The sequence below is a fragment of the Protopterus annectens genome, chromosome 1.part0, assembly GCF_019279795.1.
Source record: "Protopterus annectens isolate FY-2018-M chromosome 1.part0, PAN1.0, whole genome shotgun sequence".
Classification (NCBI taxonomy): domain Eukaryota; kingdom Metazoa; phylum Chordata; order Ceratodontiformes; family Protopteridae; genus Protopterus; species Protopterus annectens.
Window position 1 is genome coordinate 826,057,977 of NC_056725.1, and position 25,011 is coordinate 826,082,987.

At 41.9% G+C, this 25,011-nt stretch overlaps 1 protein-coding gene across 7 annotated transcripts in view; it reads right to left on the reverse strand.

The window, feature by feature from the left end:
* TFB1M (transcription factor B1, mitochondrial) overlaps positions 1-25,011 on the reverse strand; it is a 796,864-nt gene that overhangs the window by 691,104 nt on the left and 80,749 nt on the right. For all 7 annotated transcript variants that reach the window (XM_044063432.1, XM_044063422.1, XM_044063418.1 and 4 more), the window contains exon 3: positions 23,706-23,857. In XM_044063432.1, the coding sequence (XP_043919367.1) occupies positions 23,706-23,857 (152 nt within the window). The remainder of the gene's footprint in view (positions 1-23,705; positions 23,858-25,011) is intronic.

Below are 25,011 nucleotides of genomic sequence, written 5' to 3' on the forward strand. Positions count from 1 at the left end.
GCTCCTTGCCAAGCTTGGGCCACCCATCACAGTACAACACCAGGGTACAAAGCCTCACTTGCTGGAGGTGGGTGGCACCCACACAATGAACAAGGAGCATGCAGGTAAGGTCCCAGTGGAGATTAGTAGACTACTGCATGAGACATACTTCTATCTGTAGAGTATCTACATGCATGTGCCAGGTCAGACTGCAGTTGTGGATGCGGATTTCTAATGCACAGAAGTGCAAATCTATAGTGAAGGACAGCAAACTGTGTAGTATTGGGTGTTATACTGTAAAAGTGCAGACATGCTGCATCCATCCTTTACCAAGGTCACATGCGAGTCTGGTGACAATATCTCTCTCCCACAACCACATAGGTCACGCTGGTCTGCATATGGCAAAGCAGCCTGAAGCAGGTAAGAATGGAATTGTTCAGTTGTGCTTTGACAACACCTCAGGTATGTGGAGGGCATGCAAGTTACCATGCACACAACTATGACTAATAGCCATACTGCTTTATGTGCATGTTCACTTGTAGTGGGGTTAATTGTATTGCATCACAGTGGTCACCAAACATTTCTGTAGCATACCTCACAACCTGTCAGGGCAAGACATCTGGACAGACTCCAGAAAATGTGTTGGACAAACTGATTAAGGTAGGGAGATGTGTGAAACATTACTGCTATACAGTGGATACAAAATGTGCACACACACCTGTTAAGAATGCCAGTTGTTTCTGATATATACTGATTGACACCACAATACGTCAGTCCACACCTTCTCCAATGTTTAATGTGACCCATGACATGAACAATTTACTCGTAAAAACAAGCATCTGGACTCATGTATTGCACCTACAAGCCTGGACAAGTGAGAGGGTAGCAGACATTGTATCAGTATGCTGTTTCAGTCAGGTATGATACCTGATGATGCCATATGTGTCAGTACACTCACTGTGGCCTGTTTGGCAACAATATCACATACATGGGCATTGTTAAGGCAGACAGAGCACTAATAGGTTCCAAACATCTGGATGTTCTAGACACATCTGTACAGAGGACTGGTACAATGGTTTCACATGCTGCATCTGAGGCAAATGCCATTATCACACTATATAATGCAATGGCATCAGGAGGTGGTCACCTGCCATGTATGGTACACAATCAAAACAGTATCAGCCACACAATGTATGATACACACACACACACACACACACACACACACACACACACACACACACACACACACACACACACACACACACACACACACCAGTATTGAGATTAGAACTCCTACCTATCTATGTCTACTATAGTGTTACGCAGTTATCAGACATGACAGGGAGCTTACACAGTTTCAACTCATCCAAAGGTACTTGTAAGGTGAAGGACAACAACAGCACTAGTAAAGTAGGGTGAGGGAAGTAAAAGGGTTGTACATAAATCAAAATGGTATAACCCACACAGTATCTGATTCACTCACTCACACACACACACACACACACACACACACACACACACACACACACACACACACACACACACTTACTTGCCGGCATTGAGATTAGAACTCCTGCCTATCTAATTATTTGTATTAAGGTATTACGCAGTTAGCAGATGCACCACGAAGCTTACACAATTTCACCTTGTCTAAAAGGTACGTCTAAGGTGAATGACAACAACAGCAGTAGTAAAGTAGGGTGGCAGAAGGGTAAATGTTGGTACACAAGTCAAAAATGGTATAACTCACACAGTACATGGTTCTCTCTCTCTCACACACACACACACACACACACACACACACACACCATTGCCACTTTTGAGATTAGAACTCCTGCCTATCTAGTCATTTCTATTACAGTGTTAGGCAGTTAGCAGATGCGCCACAGAGCTTATACAATTTCACCTAGTCCAAAGGTACTTCTAAGGTGAATGACATCAACAGGACTACTAAATTGGAGTGAGGGGAAGTGTAAACAGTGGTACACAAGTCAAAAATGGTATTACCCACACAGTACATGATTCTCTCTCTCACACACAAAAACACACACACACACTCACTTGCCAGTATTGAGATTAGAACTCCTGCCTATCCAGTTATTTGTACTACAGTGTTACGCAGTTACTGCAAGTGCTAGTATTACAGGTGGCAGGCAGACTGACTTCAGTTTCTCCCTTACATCTTGCTAGTTCTTTCTGTCTTGCACTTCAAATAGCTTTGCACTTCAACAGGTTATTGTATCAATAAGTGTATCACACCTGGGAGCCATCAGCAGTACTCATTCATCACAGACTTAGCCCCAGTACTTACTAGTTATGATCACCCCTCCTGGCATGACTAAAGTGTGGTTTTCTGTGCTTTCACTCATTAACCTGATGGACTTGTCCATTCTGAGGCACTGTTGCAACTGCCTCATGTACACAGACAACCCTTCTCCTCCAAACTCCAAATACTCAGATCAGTGAGAGTTGCCCCTCTATCAACAAATGTGGAATATATACTCTCCAGCAAAGACTGGACTAGCTGGTCAAGAGGATAAGATCAACACCTGCACCACACCATGTGGAACACATAGCTCGCCACAACACCCACTATGACAGCCATGACATACACTGAAAAGCCACACACCCACCTTCACAGAGGCAATCGGACATTTACACAAACAGCACAGACCAGCAAGACAGACACCCACTCAGACCCCACGATACAGCACATGCCAAAGGACACATATGTAACCTACATAGTGTGCCCCTCAACCTAAGCTCCCAAGGCTAACCACCTTGCACAATACAGTAATCATGGGTGCCTCAGTACTGCGGCATACAGATGTCCCACTCACCAAGTTGATTATGGAGGAGGTTAACAGCCAACTGTCTATCACATGCCAGCATCCAACACATGACACACCCAGTCAGGCCACTCCACAACTACAAGTATCACTCTGCCATCATCCATGTGGGTGTGAATGACCTGAGACACACCTCCTTGGACTACATGACAAGAGACATGGTTGAGCTCTCAGATTATGCAGTCCAGGCAGGTGTGACAGTAGCCCTGAGCAGTATACTACTGTCACCCAGAATGATGCTGTAGTACTAGCAACAGATAATTGACTGCAATGTTGGCTTATGTGTTGTGGGTCATTCTCAGGGGATCCGGTATCTCTCTGCTTGGGATAACATGATTGACTGTCCTCAATGCCTTGCCAGAGATGTTCTAAATCTGTCAGTCCTGGGTTTCCAGGTACAGGGTAAGTGTTTTGCCACCCCTATAGTGTTCCAAATCAAATTACCACCATAACAGCTAGACATGTATGCAATCGGAGGGTCATGCTGCTCAACATTAGACATCTAACTGTCAAGATGCAGTCACTCAAAGCACTCCTCAGAGTGGAGGACATAGACATTTGTGCTATAACGGAGAGGTGGTTCACAGCAGCAGACAGCAGCCCTGCACTAACAGGCTATGACGCATTCCACAGCTGTCAGCCCCCAAACATGGACCACACCTCCACAGGTGGTGTCTGCATATTCATAATGGATATGTACACCTCCAGACTAATATCCCAGCATAATGCATCAGAGGTACTTTCGGTACAACTGACTTTGGGTAATAGTGCAATCCACATCATAGCCCATTGGTCTCCATCTATGTCCCTAGACTGTCAATGCACATTCCTCAACACCCTGGCATCTATGAAGGTCCAACCCAACAGTGACATAGTAGGAGACTTCAGCTACCCCTCCATCATCTGGGGAAAGTAGTCAAGCACCAGTACACTGGCCCAACGCTTCCCAGAATTCATCAGTTCCAATGTCCTGGATCGGTTCATACTGACCTTTAGTAGAGAATGCAACAACCTTGACCTGTGTTGATTACTTACATATGGGATTGTTGCTCGACCACAGTTGTCAATCTCTACCTGGTCAGATCCATGCATGATGTAATCAACATGGAGCTCAACATCTCATCCACACCCCCCACAAAGGTAACCACCTTGCAAAACTTCTCCAAAGCTGACTCTGCAGTCATAAAAACAGGGGTGAATGACTTCACTGCACGCATGCCAATGGGAAATAGCTGCATGACTGTCGAATAATACACATATGCAATGCACAAACATGTACATGGATGCATGGTACTAGCCATAGCCAACAGAACCCAGACACTGTCCTCCAAACACTGGAAGCCAATGCGATGGTCCCCTGACATTACTAAAGTGTACAACAGGAGGAGGACACTGATGCAGAAAAAGGTTGTGTCCCAAGACTGGTGAACCCCCTTATTAGCCTCAAAACACAACTTGGAATCCCTCACGAAATCACCTACAGGCAGCTATGAAGGCAGAATTGCAGCAGACACTGACGACAATCACAAAAGCCTTTGATAGTTATATCAACAACCTCCACAGCAATAACCACAAGTGCTGTCAGTTACTGCACAATGCTAATTCCTATCCTGAGACAACAGATATAGGCCACAGTCTTGCCAACACATTCAGTGCCAGCTTTACTCCCCCCAGGTTACAATCACAATAGCAAATGAATGCCAGGCACCCAGCATTACTGCAGGCCAGGTTAGAACTGCATTGTCCACAGGCAAGAATGCAGCTTCCATGGGACCCCAACATACCCGTGGCTGTGTTCTACATGACATACAAAGAGATCTGGCACCACATCTGTGTGCCCTGGTCAGTCACAGCCTCACCTCAGGCTTTGTCCCTCCAAAGTGGCACACTGCTATAGTCATTCCTATTTATAAAGGGGTAGCATCTACAGACCCTGGGGATTATTGTGCCCTTAGCCTGACAAGTCTACTATGTATGGGTATGGACTGCATCATCAGGGACCTGACTGACCAAGATATGGGTGATCTAACTCTGGATCCCACACAGTTTGGCTTTGTGAATGGCAGATCATGCCTGCTCACCCTAGTTGATGTCTGAGTGAGTCACCAGGGCTGTGTATGACAGTAAGGCAATGTATACAGCCTACCTCAATTTAGCCAAGGCTTCTGATACCATTTCTCAGTCAGGAATTATTGATAAACCCAACAAACTAGGCATCAGTTTGCAAATTGGTTTACAAAACACACAGTGTGACAGTGGCAAACTCCAAGTCAGACTGGCAAGCAGTCACGAGTGGGGTCCCATAGGTATCAGTAGTGCCCTGTCCAGCATCTACTTTTGAGGAATCCAGCCCAAAACAAACTCTGGCTGACCAAGTTCACAGAGGACTGCAAGCTGGGAGCCATCATGAACTCCACAAGTGATGCAGACATCCTACAGAAAGGCCTCACTGAGACCAATGAGCGGTGTGGAAACCATGGCCAGAAGCTTAACACCACAAAATGCATCATAATCCCCTTTGGCAAAACACTCAGTTCCCAGTAAGTACCACATCAATGGGAGCCCCTAGGTATTATAAGAGATATGAGGACACAGGTTGACAGCAACTTCTCCTTCAAGCACCACATTGCCACTGTGTTCAGGAAGTCCTTCTATATGGCACATTGCATTACCAAGGGTTTTGCATCCAGGAAGACAGATCTAATTATCTCTGTCTACTATTCACACATTAGACCACTCCTCAAGTATTATGGCCCATTTGCCATGTACCTCACTAGACACCTGGTACAGCTGGAGAGGCCACAGAAGCACCCCACAAACGGGTTCCTAGGCATTAAACACACATCCTAAACAGACAGACTCAGAAGACCCAAGCTACTGTTTGTGTCACATCACCTAATTAGCAGCTATCTGTGCTTGACTTATAAAGCCATGTCTGACCCAGCTGTTCTAGAAATGCTACATATAAATCCATCCACACCACACACTGCAGAGACCTCTACCTCAGTACCACAATCACCACAACATGCTCATCAAGAGTCTGCACATGCCCTGGAATACACTTCCCACACATGGCATGCAGAGCACCTAGCTGACCCAAGAGAAATCTTGATGAGTAGATGGGTAATAGACAGTTCAACTGAAGGATCACTACAGTAGCTATACTTGATACAGGCACTGGGAAGTAATATTGGGTGGCACAAAGGCAGGGCTCTTCTATGTGCTAGGCTTGTAAAGGCTCCTGGGCCATTGGCCTACTACACACTTGTGAACCTATAAAGGGAATGACATCAGCAGGGCTGAAAAAGTAGTGCAGTGGGTGTTAAACTTATCAAAATACTTTGTCCTACAAACAGAAACACTTATACAGACAGACAGACACACACACACACACACACACACACACACACACACACACACACACACACACACACATATACTTGCCAGATATGAGAGTAGAAACTCTACCCAAGTAGTTATTTGCACCATAGTGTTATGCAGTTATCGCATGTGCTACAGAGCTTACTGGGCTGAGAGTTGGCCAAAGGTGCTGATATGGGGAAAGACATCAGCAGGACTGAAAGTAGGGCGGTGGGTGGGAAACGTATCAAAATACTTCTGCTTACAAACATACATACCCACACACACATTTGCCAGATACAACAAACTAGTAATTTGTACTATAGTGTTACGCATTTATCACACGCACTACTGAGTTTACAGGGCTGACAGCTAGCCAAAGTTGCTGATAAGGGACTGACATCATCTGGACTGATAAGGTGGGGCAGTGGGAAGTGTTGTGGGTTGGAATGGCATAAAACTTTTTCACCTATAAACAAACACACAACTCCCTCAGTCTTGCACATACAACTGTCACGCACACACACACACACACACACACACACACACACACACACACACACACACACACACACACACACACACTTTTACATTTGCTAGGACTGACAACGGAACTCCTACCTGACTAGTTGTTTGTACTATAGTGTTATGCAGTTATCGCACGTGCCACAGAGCTTATGTGGCTGAAGCCTGATGGAAGGCACTTCTAAGATGACTAATATCTGCAGGACTGCTAAAGCAGGGAAAGGGGAAGTGTACTGGGTTTGAACAGACCCAAACACTTTTAGTTGTGAACACACACACTTTTAGATTTGCCAAGACTGAGATTAGAACTCCTACCTAACTAGTTATTTGTACTATAGTGTTATGCAGTTATCACACGCGCCACAGAGCTTGTGTGGTTGAGCCTAACAAAACTGGCTTTGATGGTGACAGACATCTTCAAGACTGGTAAGGTGGGGCAATGGGAAGTGCACTGGGTGGGGAAGGCCTGTTCATTCCTAGATCCTACTGACATTTCTCTAAGTGTATGAGCATGCCCAGTGTGTCCTTCCATAATACATGTGGAACTCAATTCCAGGGACTGTTGTATTCCAGAGTGGCTTGTTTTGTGCTACAGCCATACCTCTCAACCTGTTGGTGCAGGATATCTAAAGATAGCCTATCAAAATGTGGGGACAATGGACCATACAGTGATTGTGACAATTTCTCTCAGTAATGTATGGGTTGCTAGGGTTACAGGGCTTGTTTTAGTAGACATCTGTCATAAATTCCATTTGACACTATCATGTACTGTTTCAGTACCTCGTGACATACCACCTCAGATCATCACAATGACTTACTGGAGGAATACAGGAGGGATGATGCACACACCAGGTTTATGGGCCAAATGCTACGCATTTTTGCACAGTCCAGCCTGTTGAGAGGTGTGCCGACAAGCAATTGACTGCTAGAGCTGTGGAACTGGTCCAGCACCTTGGTGATATATTACAATGGTGGAATCTATGTGCATTCATGTTCTGGCCTGGTCTGATTTCAAGTCCAAAGTTGGGTAATATAAGTCAAACAGAATCAGGGCTGACAGCCAGATTCCAGATAGATTTGTAGGGGAAAAGATATATGGGGGGGGGGTTTATCCTGGGCAGATATGGTTGCCTATAGCTACCAGTACTTTGCTTTTGGTTCTCCTCAATGGTTGACTGCACTTGGAGGGTCTTGTGTGTGTCAGACTGTTTGACCACACTGGAGGTGTGTGTTTGTCACACATATATGTATGGCCCACCTCATTTTGCTTGGATGGCTACATGTTGGGGTGAGGATGTTGCATAGGATGAGTGATCGGGGAGGGGTGTGTCACTTCCCATGGCTGTGGCTCAGGGTTCTGTGGGTGCAAACATGTCACCATCTTCCAGGGTTAGGCCTGCCTGAAGTGAGTGCATTCCCATGTTTAAACTCCTAGCCCTGCCTGTCGACTGTACAGAGTATCACAGAATGTCCACACCCATGACTCATATCTTGTTGGTTACCCAAAGTGAGGTTTTCCAGCAAAAGTGTTTTGCAAGTCACTCAGGGTTGAAGTCAGATATTACTGACAGTTGACATTGCAGTTTCAGACTTCGTACCCATCAGACATTCCATGCAAATACAAATCATTCCATCAACTTTAAAACATTATTAGAGCACTATTTCACAGATGTCCTTCTGTTTTGACCTTCATCACCCCATTATTCACGGGTTTGTCCAGATTTCTGGCTCCCTGAGGCTGGCAGGTTTGCTCCTAGCAGTTATCAGCATGGCCTTTCTTTGCATTTTGTGGACTGTGTTATGGACCCCATGACACTCCCTAAAGGGTACTGTGGGTGAGGCATAAGAATTTGCCAGAGGCCTGTAGGTCAGGTGTGACAGATGCAGGCCATCTGTAGCTGGGCAGTGCATTCTGATGATATGTCTCCAGGCTGCCGGCAGGAGACACCCCTGGGATGGCGCAATAAGTTGACTGTGGGTGTTACTGACAATTGCTTTCTGTTACTATTGCACCATCACTCTGGGTGACAGCTGGATGCTGCTTAAGGCTAGGAACATGTTACTGCATTACTGTGGGGGGGGTGACAACTGTACATGATACACATCTGCACAGACTGTGCTATTTGCTTAACATTTTGGTCCCATGTAGCATAGTGGTGTGCCCTATCTTTCAGACTACAGGCATAACAGTATCAACCACAGGTCAGATTGTTCTGACACAGACGTTTGTAGTTTCAGACTTCTTACCTTTCAAAGCCATACTGCCACTGCCAGACCTGCTGTGATATCACTGTGTAAAAGTCTGGGGTTGGGGATTTCATGGATGTCGCCATGTGGGGGCCTTTGTCAGGCATGTCTGTATGGTTTTCTACAACTGATCTGCTGTGTGGGGTTAGTGGTGGGTATGGAACCCCCGTTTTGACATCCATGTATGTTATTTGGCTCACCACATATACTGCAGTGGTATTTGTCAATTAGGGTGGTACTGCATAGTGTGGGTAAGGCAGTACTGGGGATACACTTCCTGCTGTCCCACAGAGCTGTCAGTTGTCTGCTGCTATCCCAGTTAGCCACCCCGTTCCCTTACATGCTTGATCAATACCATAGATATGCTAGCAGAAAATTCCACTCCATTAGTTTATTTTGTTACAGAGACTGGCTTACCTTGTGCCTGCAGCTGTTAGTGTGGTGCTTGAGGGATGACTATGTTGGATGCATGCAATACACTGCCTATACATGGTCAGGTATAGGTGATGTGATGTTTTTCACCCATTTTACTATGTGTGCGAGTAAGAGAGAGAGAGATCAGTCCCCGGAGCCCTACAGTGTCGGTTTATGTGCTATGCATTGCCTCTTTGCCAAGGCCAAGGCATACTTGGCATGCCTCCGTCTGCCTACAGGGGCAGGCTCAGGATGTTCCTCCTCCGAGTCACTCTGTGCCTGTGGAGGCCTTGGCAATGGTGGGGGGCTGTGTGGCCATTCCCCATTTTGTTCCAGCTGCAGCTGTTTCCATGTCAAACCCAGAGTTGTTGAACATGCTACACTTAAAGAAATCCCAGTCCCTCTGAGCCACACTCTCCAGGGACCTAAACCTTGTCACCACAATAAACATGCTGGAGGGATAACTTCCTGTCCCAGAGACTTCCCGTACTTTGGAACAGACTGCCAATTCATGTCAAGCAGAGCACCTCATTAGCTGAATACATTTCTGCACCTTACACTGTTCTGCACGGAGACCTGCCTACTTCCTGAATCGTTAATTCAGCTCATTTGCATGGTTTTCACCAGCAAATGAGCTGAGTAGCATACTGCAGGACTTTCCATGTAGGAAGGCTCAGGCATGTCCCTGGATCGCTTGGCGGCCATATTCCATGCAGGAGCACCTACACTACTCCCGCACAGAAATTTCAGCTTCATGAATCCCAGGGATAATCTGGACATGGAGGGCATGAGATCAATTATTCAAAGAAACTTGTTTAATATTATGGGAAATGAGAAATTTAGTGTATCTTATTAGAAAACCATTTACATGCAAGAACAGCAACAATTTGAAGAGGTAACTGACAAACAAAATAAAGGATTTTTACATTGGGTTGACAAAAGTAAGTACAGCAGTGGTGCTTTTTCATATGGCATGAGTAAAGTGTGGATGTTTATAAGCAATAAAACTTTATAGGTATATCATCCTATCATTGATAAAGATTTGAAGAACAAAGAAAGTCCTGCTTTTTGTATCACCTTTATTAAATTACTTAAAACAAATGCTAATACACATTTATATAAATAAAAAAAACTTGTTCCCAGTTACATACATTATTTATCACATTTGTTCTTTTGTATTGCTATTAATCCAACATTACATACATTTCTCAATTCCTGCCTTTCCTTAAACCTCACTCCTTCATCACTGCATTATTCTGCATGTATAAAGTACAGTTTTGTACCTACCATAAATGTAGATGTTCGAAGATCCACATTTCTGCAGTCCTTACTTATGGGTAGTCCGCTGTCCTCGGTCGGCCCGAATACCAAAGTATTAGGCTGACGTCGGTCATGGGCGCTCAGATCTGACATCAGAGTATCAGGGTATAAAAGCGCATGACCAACGTCATATCCTCAGTCTTTTCTTGCCCCAGATGTCAGAAGGCCCTAAAAAGAAAGGCCACAGCCAAAAACAGAATACCTCCCAAAAACAGGCCCAACAACAACCATCACACAAACCATATAACCATGCCAAACTACAGAGGGGAAGGAGGGAGGGTAAATTGGACTGCAGCAATGTGGATCTTCGAACATCTACATTTATGGTAGGTACAAAACTGTACTATGTTCTTCATCTCACATTGCTGCAGTCCTTACTTATGGGTAGAATCCCAAAGCAACGGGAAAGGGAGGATGGCAAAATCATAAAGCATTAGGGGCTGCTAAAATGCCCTGTAATATTGCAGTGGCAAATCCAGCCCTAGACTTAGAATAAAGAGGAAGGTGGTAATGCTTAAAAAAGTATGTACTGAACTCCAAGTAGCTGCTTCCAAAATATCTTTTGTAGCTACCCCCCTTAGAAAGGCAGTAGAGGTGGCAGTAGCTCTAGTGGAATGAGGTCTGATTCCAGCCGGAATCTCCTTGCCATGATGGGAATAACAGAAAGAAATACAAAACCCAATCCACTTAGAAATAGTTTGTTTTGAAACAGGTTTACCCTGAGAACCCAAAGCAAAAGAAACAAACAACTGCTGAGACTGTCTGAACTCCTTGGTTCTGCTCAAATAATAACGCAACTGCCTGTGAATATCCAAAGTATGCAAAATCTTCTCCCCTTTATTTTGGGGGTTTGCATAAAAAGTAGGCAAATGAATAGTTTGGTTTAAGGCCACACTAGAAACCACTTTAGGCATAAAGGAAGGATTAGTACGCAAAGATACCCTATCCTTATGAAAAATCAGGAATGGCTCCACTGCCATAAGGGCCTGTAATTCAGAAACCCTTCTTGCAGAAGTAATGGCCAACAAAAAGGCAGTTTTCCAAGACAAATACTTTAACTCGGCCGTAGCTGCAGGCTCAAAAGGTTGTACAGTAAGTTTTTCCAACACAAAATTGAGATCCCAAGCAGGAGTAGGAGCTCTACGTGGGGGTCTTATGTTCTTTGCCCCTCTAAGAAATTGCTTAAACAAAGGATGAGAGAATAAAGGAGGGTCACAATCATAGTGAGCAGAAATGGCTGCAGCATGAATCTTTATAGAGGAGAAAGACAAACCTTTGTCCAGTAACTCAGTAAGATATTGAAGAGAAGCACTTAAATTAGGCTTGGAAACATCAAAATCCTTCTCTTTGCTCCAAATAAAAAATCTCCTCCATTTATCAGCATAAACTTTCCTTGTACTAGGCCTTCTGGCCTCCCAAATAACATTCAAAACTTGTTGTGGCAGCTGAGACCCTCCAGGGTCTAAAACAGAATATGCCAAGCTGTTAGATGCAGAGACTGAATCCTGACATTGAGGAAGTGACTGCCCTCCTGAGACAAAAGATGCGGAATTAAAGGTAGAGGCCGTGGAGGCTCCCTTACTAAACTCCTCAGAAGTGGGTACCAGTGCTGTCGAGGCCAATCCGGTGCTATCAGAATCATGGATGGTTTGTCTTGTCTGGCCTTCAAGAGTACATTGGGGAGGAGAGGCAGAGGTGGAAAGGCATAAACATGAAGATTGTTCCAACTGAATGATAGAGCATCCACCTTCCAAGCTGTGTGATGAAACCTTTTGTGCAAAACTTTGGCAACTGGTAATTTAGTGGAGAAGCGAACAGATCTATGTCTGGAGTCCCCCATAACACTGTCAACTGCTGGAATACATGAGGATCCAATTTCCACTCGTGAGGATCCACTATCTGTCTGCTCAACACATCTGCTAAGGAGTTCTGTGCTCCTGGCAGAAACCTTGCTTGAAGATTGAGGTGTAAACTGAGAGCAGTCTCCCACAAAATCATCGCTTGCCTGCAAAGTGGGTATGAATGGGTTCCCCCTTGCTTGTTGATGTACCACATGACAGTAGTGTTGTCTGTTTGAATCAACACCTGCCCTGAGTGAAGGAAATCCTTGAAAGCCATTAATGCAAACTGGACTGCTAACATCTCCTTCAAGTTGATATGCAAATGTTGAAGTCTGACAGGCCACGTGTCTTGCACCCATTTTCCATTGAGGTGTGCTCCCCAAGCCTTGTCCGAGGCATCTGTCGTTAGAATCTGACTCGCCTCTGGTCGGGTCACAGAGAGTCCCTTGTTTAGGTGACATTCCTGAGCCCACCACAAAAATTCCTTCTGAATGCAAGGTATTATCTGAATGACAGTGTCTAGATCTTGGCAGTGTTGTGTCCATACGTTTTAGAGATACCATTGAAGCTTCCTCATATGCAGTTTGGCATTGGGAAGCACCAGAATACAAGATGCCATGAACCCCAAGGCTTGAAGGACTGTCCTTGCAGTCAGCCTGGACCGTAGAGACATTTGATGGAAATAAAGAGAAAGGCTTCTTTGTTTGTCCGGGGTCAAAAAAGCCATCTGGGAAGCTGTATTCAGTCTCACACCCAGAAAGCACATGTCCTGAGAGGGTACTAGACTGGACTTTGTTTCGTTCACAGAATACCCTAGGCATCTTAACACTGCCATCACATATTGTAGATGATGAAGAAGTTCGTCTTTGTCTTGAGCAATAATCAGGCAATCGTCCAAATAAGGATAAATCTGTATTCCTCTTAACCTGAAAAAGGCTATCACTGGAGCCAGAACCTTTGTGAACACTCTGGGCACAGTAGATAAGCCAAAGGGCAATGCAGAGAACTGATAATGTAAATTTCCAGCTCGAAACGCAGGTACCTCCTGCAACTGGGCCTGATAGGAACATGAAGATAAGCCTCTTTGAGATCCAGAGTTACCATCCAGTGGTCTTTTCCCAACAGAGGTAAAAGCTGTTGTAACGTCAGCATCTTGAACTTTGGAATGTCCAGATAAGTGTTGAGGATAGATAAATCCAAAATCGGTCTCCACGTGTTCCCTTTCTTTGGAACTAGAAACAGGCGAGAATAAAATCCTAGGCCCACTTCTGACAGAGGAACTGGCTGTATAGCTCCCATTTGAAGAAGTAAAGAAATCTGTTTGTGAGCCTCTAACCTTTGCCGAGGAGGAACATCTGGCATGCCTTTGAAAGGAGGCAATGTATGGAAATAAAACTTGTAGCCTCGGTATATAATGTCCAATACCCATTTGTCCTGGGTGACTAAAAGCCAGTTTTGCTTGAAAAGTGCTAACTTTCCTCCCAAAGGAGCTGCCAGGCAAGAGGAATCTGGCAGCTGAAAATGCAGGTCACTGGGCCTGTTTACGAAAGGACTGGCCCCTGCCCTCACCTGTAGACTGTGCAGGCGAACTCCATGTTCTAGGTCTGAAGGAACTCTGAGCTCTGCCCCTACCACGTCTAGATCTGCCCCTAGACTGAGAATCAGAAGAAGGGTAAGTCCATCCTTTAGTAGGCCAATTTCTACTAAACTTTGGAGGTTGCACCTGCAAAAAATCTTTAACAGTCTGCATAGACTTAGCCTTGTCCTCCATTTTCTTTAATACAGACTCTACAGGAGGACCAAACAAAACTTCAGACTGTAAAGGGGCATCCAGAATTCTAGTCTTAACATGCTCAGACAAATTCTGATCCTTAAGCCAGGCATGCCTTCGAATAACTGAACCAGTGGCAGCCACCCTAGAAGAAGCCTGTAAAGCATCAAAGCCACATTGTAAAGAATGCTTGCCCACCTGTTCAGAGACATGTACCAAATCCTGCAGTTCTTTACACTCAATACCCTCTGCTAAAGCATCCACTTTAGATTTTAGCTGAGAGAGAAGGAAATTCTGATATTTCAACATATGAAACTGGCAATTTAAAGCCCTCATTGCTAACGTAGAAGAGGTATACACCTTCTTACCCCATCTATCCAAAGCTCTAGCTTCCTTATCTAGAGGAACCAGATTTTTTACAACAGAAGCTCTAACACCCTTAGGCCCCTGACTAATAGTTTCTGGGTCTGCCCTGGGACTTTTATACAGATATTTATGAGCCTCAGGCACCCTGTAATACCTGTCTGGTTTGACTGGTGCAGGAGGCACAGAATCTGGATTAAGGGAAGCCTCCGAGAAAACATCTTGAACAACATCCAAAACTGGAGGTATAGCTAAGGGTCTATGCTGTGGTAAAAACAAAAATTCCCTAAGCCTTTTCCGAGAATCAGAGAAATCCTGTCCTTCCCACTTAAAATACTCCTTCATGGAATGTAAAGTTTCTGAAAAGAAAAATCCTCAGGAGGAGAAGCAGAAGGAGTGGAATCCTCTGCATCAGAATCCGAATAAGGAGGAAAATCTTGAATGTCTTCCACAGAAGACTCTGAATCATCTGAGGCCTGCTCCAAACTTTCCAACTCTAGCTCTAACCTGGGCCTCTTATCAGGAGGGGGCATAGAACCTCTAATTAAAGTAATCAAATCTTCTGCCATTTTAAGCATGTGCTTTTTAGGCACTGACCCTGAGGAACCAGTACTGACACCAGAGGAAGGCAAAACAGACCTGCCCTTAGAAGGAGCCTTAGAAATAGTAGCAGAAGGCCTAACCACCCTAGGCACAGTAGGGAGAATAGTAACCTGTGAGGCCCCTTCCGCCTGACCTGATCCCTGTGAAGCCACCTCTTGCAAAATCAAAGTTTCTCCCTGAGTCTCAACAGAAACTTCAGCCGGATCCACCTGTTCCCCTGTAGCTTCTAATGGACCGGCGTCCGAAACGGACGAATCATCCTGCCTAGGCTTCACAGTTTTGTCTTTGCGCTTCTTCGTGGAAGCGGGCGTCGGAGTATCCGACGGCATATTATAATTACACCGCTTGCCAAAGACTAACCTAGCGCAATCTAACCTCCGTTTTATAGTGCGCTTATTGAACCTAGCACAAAACTGACACCCGACTACGTCGTGCTCCGTTCCCAAACAAGGAATACAAAGTGAGTGGTAATCCCTATGCGGTATCTGTTTCCCACAAGAAATACAATTATTCACTTTTTCTGACATCCGGTAAATAACTGAGGCAAGAAAAAAACAAAATATTCCCAACGGGTACTTAGCCCAACTTGGTATCGGTCTGAAACTCCGAATTCGAAAAATTTCAGAACGCCGAACGGCACTTGCAACGCTGCTTCTGCATCGGACCATGCGGCAAAAAAGACTGAGGATATGACGTTGGTCATGCGCTTTTATACCCTGACGCTCTGATGTCAGATCTGAGCACCCATGACCGATGTCAGCCTAATACTTTGGTATTCGGGCCGACTGAGGACAGCGGACTACCCATAAGTAAGGACTGCAGCAATGTGAGATGAAGAACATCTAACACACTCCTACCCTTTTGTAAGGGTCCTGCTTCCTGTTTTTTCTTTTTTATCCGTGGTACAATATTCACTACTTCAAGTACAGTTGGTTTAGATTTTGACTTCCATTTTCTAGTAACTGCTTTTTTTTGGCAGCCACCAGAATTAAACGTAACAAGGCCTTACCCTGTCTAGGCAATTCAGATCCTGTGTCCCAGCTAATTTCAACATTGTACCTGAAGAAATATTCTTTGTAACCTGCTTGGGGTATACAAATACCTAAGCAAACACTTCCAAGCAACAACCCTAAATCTTCTTGACTTTGCTAAACACTTGGGAGACATATATATGTCCTCCCATTGTTCCCTTGTAAATTGTTTATCCAATCTCTCTTCCCAATCATTTTAACCTCCTCTAACTGATCCCTATAGTTATCATGCCATATTTTATATGGCCTACTAATTATCCCTTTTTAACAGCAGCTTTTGTTCTAGATTTAACTAAAAACTCTACCACAGCAGGTCTTTCACTTAGGATTCCCCTATCCCTTTCTTTTTGCCAATACTCTGATATCAATCCCTCATAGGGAAGGCAGTATCTAGTCTGCAGTTCAAATTATTTCTTCCCAATCTCTTACTTTTCCCTCTCTAGTTATTTGCTCCCAATACCTTGATTCCTTTGCAAGTTTTCTCCAGTAAATTCCAGCTCCCTCTTGCCTATGTTTTATACCATCTACTACAGTCACCCCTATCATCAAAATCTTTCTCCATTTTCATGTTGGCTTAGCTATACTTTCTGCTACTTAATACTCTGTATGGCTGTTATTTTACTTAAGGATCTGCATCTAAAATTCCTCTCTCTCCATTTTTTCTTAAATTTCCCATTTTATCACCATCCCTTTCCACTTTGAATTACAGCCTTCTGCTTGTGCTATGTATGAGCTTTAACTGTGTAGCTCTAAAATATACCTATAGATTCTATTGGAAGGACAAACATATTCCACTTGACCCCTCCCAGACAAAAGTCCTTCAACTCCTGATTACTGTCCACAACTTCTCTGGTTGATAAAAATATGCTTGATTTGTACATAAAACTAAAGGGACTAAAGACATTTTCACTGCTTGTACCCTGCTATCAATATCCATAAACAAAAGCTTCAGTTCCTCAGCTTATTTTTTTATTTTTAGTTCCTTCCCACATATCCTTCACTGCAAAAACAGAAAGCTTTTTAATCCTAAATGCATTTTATCATGTTCCCATAAATATGGGTATTGCTGAACCAATTCATGTGTGGGTAATAATTTATAGCTATAGCCTTTGTTTTATCTTTACTAATTTTACATTCTGAAAAGACCTGATATGGTTTCAAAATGCTCCACAACACTGATATGTCCTTTTCTGGTTTTATCAGGTACAAAATAATATTGTCTGCAAATAAAGCAAACCTTTCTGATTACCCTAACAATTATATCCCTGAATTTCCAAGTCCCTTATTTTCTTTTCCAATGTCCCTAAACATAAAGCAAATAATAAAAGGGCAAGTGGAAACCCCTGCCTGCTTCCTCTGTTCAGACACAAATTATCAGAGCGGAACCCTCTCACTTTAATTATTGCTTCAGATCCTTCATATATCCTCATAATTAACCTTATTATTGCAACAGGGAATGCAAATGCTTCCATTGCCCTACTCATAAAATCCCAGCTTATTCTGTTGAATGCTTTCTCTGCATCAAGACCCAACAACAACAGCGATATTTTCTTACATTCTGCTTCCATCTGGTTCATCATTGTTCTAGTAATGCTGTCAAATTTGTGCCTCCCCTCCACAAAACTACACTAATCTAGATCTATCAATTTTGGCAACACTTCTGCCATTTTTTAGCTATTTTAGACAAACACTTTATAATCATGATTTAAAATTGAAATGGGACTATATGAAGCTGGGTCAGATTGGTCTTTATAGTCTTTAGGTATTATAGCCACCACAGCTTTCTTTCAGGATGTTGGTGCCCCCCTCCCTTTTTTTAAATACTGCTAGCCTCCTAGCTTCCAAACTTCCACAGGAATGATTTTTTATCTCACCTCCTCCAATCTTACGGTTAATTGTTAAGCCTCATCTACCTCTAATTTTGGTACATTCAAGTCTTGCATAAATATTTCCATTTGTGCTCATTTTTGATTTCCACATTTCTCTGCTTTAATTTTCAATACATTTCCGAAATACTTCCAATATCTCTACAAGACTTCTGGTTATTTTTCTTATTAAAGACTCCCTAAGTTTGTCAAATATCCTTTCTACTTTCTGTTGCCTAAGTCGTTGCACTAAAAGTTTTTGTGCTCTGGAGTTAACAGCACAGTTAACAGCAATCTTTCTAAACCCATGCATCTTATCCAGATAATCCCTTACTTTCTCTTTAGCACTCTTCAGTTGGACCTCTTCCTGTTCTGTAAGATTTCCCTTATTCTGCAATAATTGAATCTTTGTCTGCCCTCTAAATAATTTCCATCACTTCTTAACCATATCTCTTTTCCTTTTATTTCTATATGATTTTTAAACTCCACTTTCACTTTCTCCCACTAACTAGCTATAACTGTTAAGAAATTTATATCTTCCCTAATAACTCTGAAATAGTTTCCACTACCCATTCCTTAAATTCTGCTGTTTTGAGAATGTAGGTGGGAAAGCTTCAGTGTCTCATTTTTACTTCAGTACCCTGCATTTTTATCTTAGTTTTTATTGGTACATACTCTGAAATAGTTACTGGATGTCTGTTGAAGCTTTCAGTTAAACTCGCGTGTTCCTGTGAAACAATTTCTGTCCAGTCTTACCCAGTTATTGTACCTTGGAGAATTATGTAAATTTTCTCTAAGTTTCTACTAGTGAATTCACATCTTCTACCCAAATATTTTCACAAATTTCCTCTTTTATTATATATTTTTTCTGTGTCCCCCAGATAAATCCTTACAGTTACAAACCAAGTTCCAGTCTCCACCTATAAGTAATATTCCCTCCTGAAAACCGATTTCTTCCAAAAAATTCTTAAGCTACATAATATAGCAGTTTTATGTGGAATATAAATACATGCCAGTGTAATCCTCCCGCTTGCCAGTCTCTGCTTATTAGCACAAATCTACTATTATCTTTTTTCTTTCTTCTATCACTACTGGAGCTTCTCTAGCAATTAGTATAATTACTCCCCGTTTCCTTTATTCCTAATATTCTGCTGAATTTAAGATTATGCAAGCTAAAGCATGTTACAGCCTATGCTTCCACTTACACCGATTGTTGTCTGTTTTTTCTTACCTCTATTCCCATCCCAGATGTGAAAAAAGATTTGTATACTTTCATAAAATATAAAATTTTAGCACCGAGAAAAAAGTGCTCTGGCTATCTTTAACTAAAACTAAAACTAAATTATACACTATCAGGTCAACTCTCAAGACATGTTTTATCAGAGGAGTAATTAGCTTGGGTGTATGACTTCCCAAAGGGTACTATAATGCATTTCTTCATGTTGAATTTTAATCCGTGGCTCTGGCACCAATAATTTGTTTGTGCCAGACCCTCTTGCAGGATGTTTATGTCATTCGGCGAATCTATGATAGCTCTGAATTTACAGTCATCTTCGAACCTGGTGATCCAGAAGCCTTCAACATTAGCCTTGACTTCTGAAAAACAAATTCCAAATAGGAACGGGCCCAACATAGAGCCCTGAGGTACTCCTCTGGTAACTAGTCTCCTGGTGGAAGTGGCCTTACTAATTCTGACTTCTTGCATCCTATCTGTGAACATAAGAACAAAATGTACAACTTACCCCAGCAGCAGTCTTCTCAACTCACATTGAACATTTACTTGCTAAAGAAAAAAAAGTTTCTATGATTAAATATGCAAGAGCCTCAACCCACTCATCACACTCACTGTACTTCCTTATTTTCAAGTCAATTTGTTTACATAAAAAACATATTTTTAGATTAAGCCAAACACATTAAGCTAGACATTCACATATGCAAAAGCAAGAGAAAATATATTGCCTCTACATATATTACACCCCATTCCTTACCCAAACAGTCCAAGATTACATCATGTTAACTTAAACATGCTTTTTTGTCCAGCCTTTCTTCTCTTTTTACATTGCAATGTATACATTGCTTGAAACTAAAAAAAAAAATACTTACTAACTTTAGTATCTTTATCACATACAACAATCACTTTAAAACTCACCCCCTCGTTTTAAATACCCATGACTACACAGTACACAAATCTGCTTTACTATACAACATGCAGTTTATGTCATGGAATGTTTTATGGAAATACTGTTATGAACAAAAGCTGTTTTACTTACATTTTTCCCTTTTAGTGTCCTCCTGAACATTAATAACATGACATAGGGTATATACTTTTTAGTCTAACCACAAGTTTAACAAAGTCAACAAATGTTCAATCTGTCTTAGTCACTTTTTCTTGCAAAGCCATATTTTAGAAAAGTGATTGATGATTTATAGTCTCACATTTATTCAGCAATTTCAGTGTTGCCGGTCTTCATCCTGTTTATCGCCATCTCCCAACACCAGACTGTGGTTCAAGTCCAATGTACTCTTGATTCTTCTAGTCAGCTCAAGAGCTTTCTTCTATCCCTTAAACATTCCCTTTGGAACACTGGAAAAGGTTTCACTGGCAAAATCTCACTACTAACTTTATTGTCAAAACAATGAGAAGCTCTTTGGAACACTGGAAAAGGTTTCACTGGCAAAATCTCACTACTAACTTTATTGTCAAAACAATGAGAAGCTAAGTCCCCTTCTTTCTGATGGCTCACTTTTTGTTGGACAAATTTTTGTATTTCCTCCTTAGCCTGGTCTGCAACAAAAATGTCTGATCATTCACAAAAAAATATTCTGAAGACAGCTGAAAACAGCAGCTTGAATCTCAGACCTCTCAACATTCCCTGATTGCTGGGATAAATATGCACCTCTTTTGCCCGGTGTACAGTGAATAATCATTTTCCACAAACACTCTAATGTCTCCAATTTTTAATACTCTTCCCTTCTTCCACAGTTTTGTCAAGATCAACTCTTTCTGCTGTATGATTACAACTTTACTAATACAGGTCCTGGCTGCTTTCTCATGGCCAGGTTTGGAGCATACACTCAATGGAACCTTTCAGTTAACAAATCCTGTTGTGGAATACGTGTCCGGTTGCTTACTTGCGCTTTCATAAAATGAATACAGTTTGTTCCTTCCATTTTCTCTGGAATGACAGGAAATAAATCTCATTTTTTCTGTGCGTGTTCTACTCTCTAACTACCATTTTTTGAAACAACTGTTTTTCAGAAGTCTCATACTCAGCCAGCTTTTTCTTCATTTCAACTTTTTATTTTTGTAGTTTTATCAATTCAGTTGAATAACTGCTTAAAGCTTCTTCCATTTTTCCAGCCATTTTATTATTTGAGTTGATATACTCCTTCAGTGTTTCATTTATTTTAATCAGCTCTGAGTACATTTGACTTTTTTCCCATTAAATTATTGGAAGACATCTTTTGCACCAAAGTTGCAGCTTGAACTGCTTTTTGCAAAACATCTGTGGCATTCTTCCCAGTCAATGTTTTTCTTCACCTTTCTAGTTAATTTTCTTTCAGGATTTCTACGTTTCTTCTTTGCTGGCATCCAGGTAATGAAATTAATAGCCAGTAATTCAGTATTATCAAGGCTGGCTGAATTACTAGCCCTTGTTTCTCAGTTTCTTTTTCACACGTTGAGAACTGAAATTAAGCTGTTGATCAGTGTGCGGCCATTATGGAAGTCAGCTTGCTTTCTTAATCTTTGAACTCTACCCCCCCCCCCAAACAACACACACTACTAATGACATGCAAAGTCCTAATGTAACGTATATCTGAAAAAGTGCAATAAATGTTCATTTTTACGCAGGTAAAACTACCAGAGCAATAAAAGTTGTGATTTTAAATGCAAATAATGTCATTTATTGTCAAGCCTCAATTTGAATTAGTTTGAATTTAATATGTTGGAACATTTGAAACAAAACATGAATGCTGGGGATATGAATACAATATTGGGAGAAACATCAGCTATACTGGCATTCACTGCAGCTGTATACCCAGAAATAATTATTATTAACAATAAATATTTACTGAGGTTAAAGCATATTATATATTAATTATGAGTCACATCACTAGATGTCATTACAAATCTATCCCCAGTCCCTCATGCATACTGCCAGCAGCAATTATAAATTTGCTTTTGCGTTGCTAATAACATTTTACGAACATTTTTTAGATTACATAAATATTTTTTCATTATAACATAAATGACTGATTTCTTTGGTACTTTTTTCACATATTTGTGACTTTTGAATTAGAATTTGCACGTTAAGTGGATCTAAAAGATTAATTTCAGTAAGCCTGAAGGAAAACACAGTGGTTCAGGTTGCGTCACTTTAATAAAAATACAAATTTGTTTCCACTATTTCAGTGAGTTTTATTTATTATCTACAGACCTTGTTTAAAAAGCATGAGACGAACAGAAAAGCAGTCTGTTAAATTTAATGGCAAGTAGTAGCGATCTGGAATTAATAAAAAGGAGAGCCTCTTCATATGTGGGCATATGGGTTATGCTTAAAGACAGTATTACTACCAACATACCGGTTTATTCATAGCTATTATAAATACTCAGTGTAGGGTACAATAATTTCTTCTGCTAGATTATATTATTGCCATCTCTCAACAGAGAACACTGCATTTCTTATGCACAGTACTGCAATATGTATTTTACATTTACTTTACTTTGACACAATTACTATTGTAATAAATACTATGCCGAAAGGATACATACATGTAAAATTGTTTAGAACCATTTCATTTTCAATTCAAATGAGTTACTGTTGCTTTAAGCAAGACAGCTTACTCTGCTAACAGGTGCATACTCTGCAACTGTCAACCACTGAGTGGCACTTTCAAAGTCCTAAGAAATTTTGCATATGATCTTTAAGCACCATAAATCCCTATATACTTTCAGTTCTGATTTCCACGATGCTCATATTTCTTTTCCAGACCATCTGGAGGAAAGTGATAACGTGACCCACGATAAAAAGGCTACCAAGACACTCAGACGAACATAAAATCCAACCTTTTATAGTGTCATATGGAATACATGCAACAGATGCAGGTTATAGCAATGCACCTCAAGGATGCAATTAAAGCTCGATTCTGAACATAAGGATCTCAAGATAATGAGCAAGGTGCACCCATTACATTACTGCACCTTTCACCAAGAGAAGGAAAAGAAAACTGTCATATTTAAACTAAGTTTGACGAAGGCTTATTTAATTAGAGTTATATTACAGTTTGAGGGCTTTACAAGACCTCAAGGGTATTGTACCGGTTTTCAACAAAGTTCCAAAATGTACTGTCATTTTTGTTTTTTTGTTACAATTACTTTTCCTAACTGATAGCGGCACACACACACACACACACACACACACACACACACACACACACACACACACACAGACACACACACAGACACACACACAGACACACACACACACACACACACACACACACACACACACACACACACACACACTCAATACCTGTAATCCTGGGAGGAATCTTGTATCTTTTTCTACTACGAGGAGTTCTTCAGCACCTGCATTAAGAATAGAACGTGTAATTCCTCCTGGACCAGGACCCACTTCACACACATAGGCATTTTTTATGTTTCCAGCTTTTCTTACAATTTTGTCTGTAAAAAAAATTGAAATATTTAGAATTACAATGTAGAAGAAGCACTGTGAAAACCCATAACTCAGAAATAACAAAATAAGTGAATGGCCACCGTATCAGCTAATCAATAAGCTGACTCTTTGAAATGAATTAACACTTGGGAGGAATGCTCTGTGACAAACAGAGAGAGAGCTCAGACTATGACCCAGACAACCTACGAATGAATGGAGGTCACAGTGCTATAGGAGCCAACTGGGCAAGGAGAAAATGGGGGACTGAGCCTCCTTACTTCTCTCAAGGTGGGAGGGAAATGGCACATGCCCAGGAATGTATGCTACATACAAGCTCTTCAGTGGAGACAGGAAACAAACAGAGGCATTTAGCTTTGGTACAGGGGGCATTTGCAAACTTGTATTACTTGTGCAAGTGAGTGCGACATGCACAATGTCAACTGCACTCCCAAACCCAGGGCATCACTGGACATGTGTAACAAAACATTATGGATGAATGAAAAACCCTGATCTCCTATAAGGACAGCAGTAATGATTCCAGTATGTTCTCTCTCCTTGTTACTAGGGTAATGAATGGACCATGAGGCTCTTACCCCTGTGGGAATAAATAGATGGGACGGATGACCAGAGGAGAGGCTTAATAGTCAGGCACCAGAGCAAAAAAAACCTGAAAACAAAATGGAAACATCCTTCCTGTGCCCTCTTGCACAGTTCTTTCAAAATCTAAAATTCCATGTTCAAAGCAGCATGCCTTCTTTGACTTATTTCAGTGTGCCTTAGCAAAGCTTAAGGGATATACACTCCCCAATGATTGCTACTTCCTAGCCCTGTTGAAATCAAGGTCCACCAAATGAAAACACAAACATTACACAGTTTTAAAATTATAAACAACAGGATTAATTTACAATAGAATTCTGCTGTAGAACCAAGGAATACAATAGAATACAAACAGAAAAGAGGGGACAGGCCATGGAAAATACCTATAACATGCACCCCCCTTACAGTCCAAATGATATACAGTGAGCAATCACTTTTTGTAAGTTACTATGTTGACTTTCTGCAGCAGGTTAAAAGTGGGGTAGACAAATGCACTTTTTGGCATTGAGCTTGAGGCCATAGCTTTGACATCAGGCATATGTCTCAGTGAGGCCCTTTTGTAGGA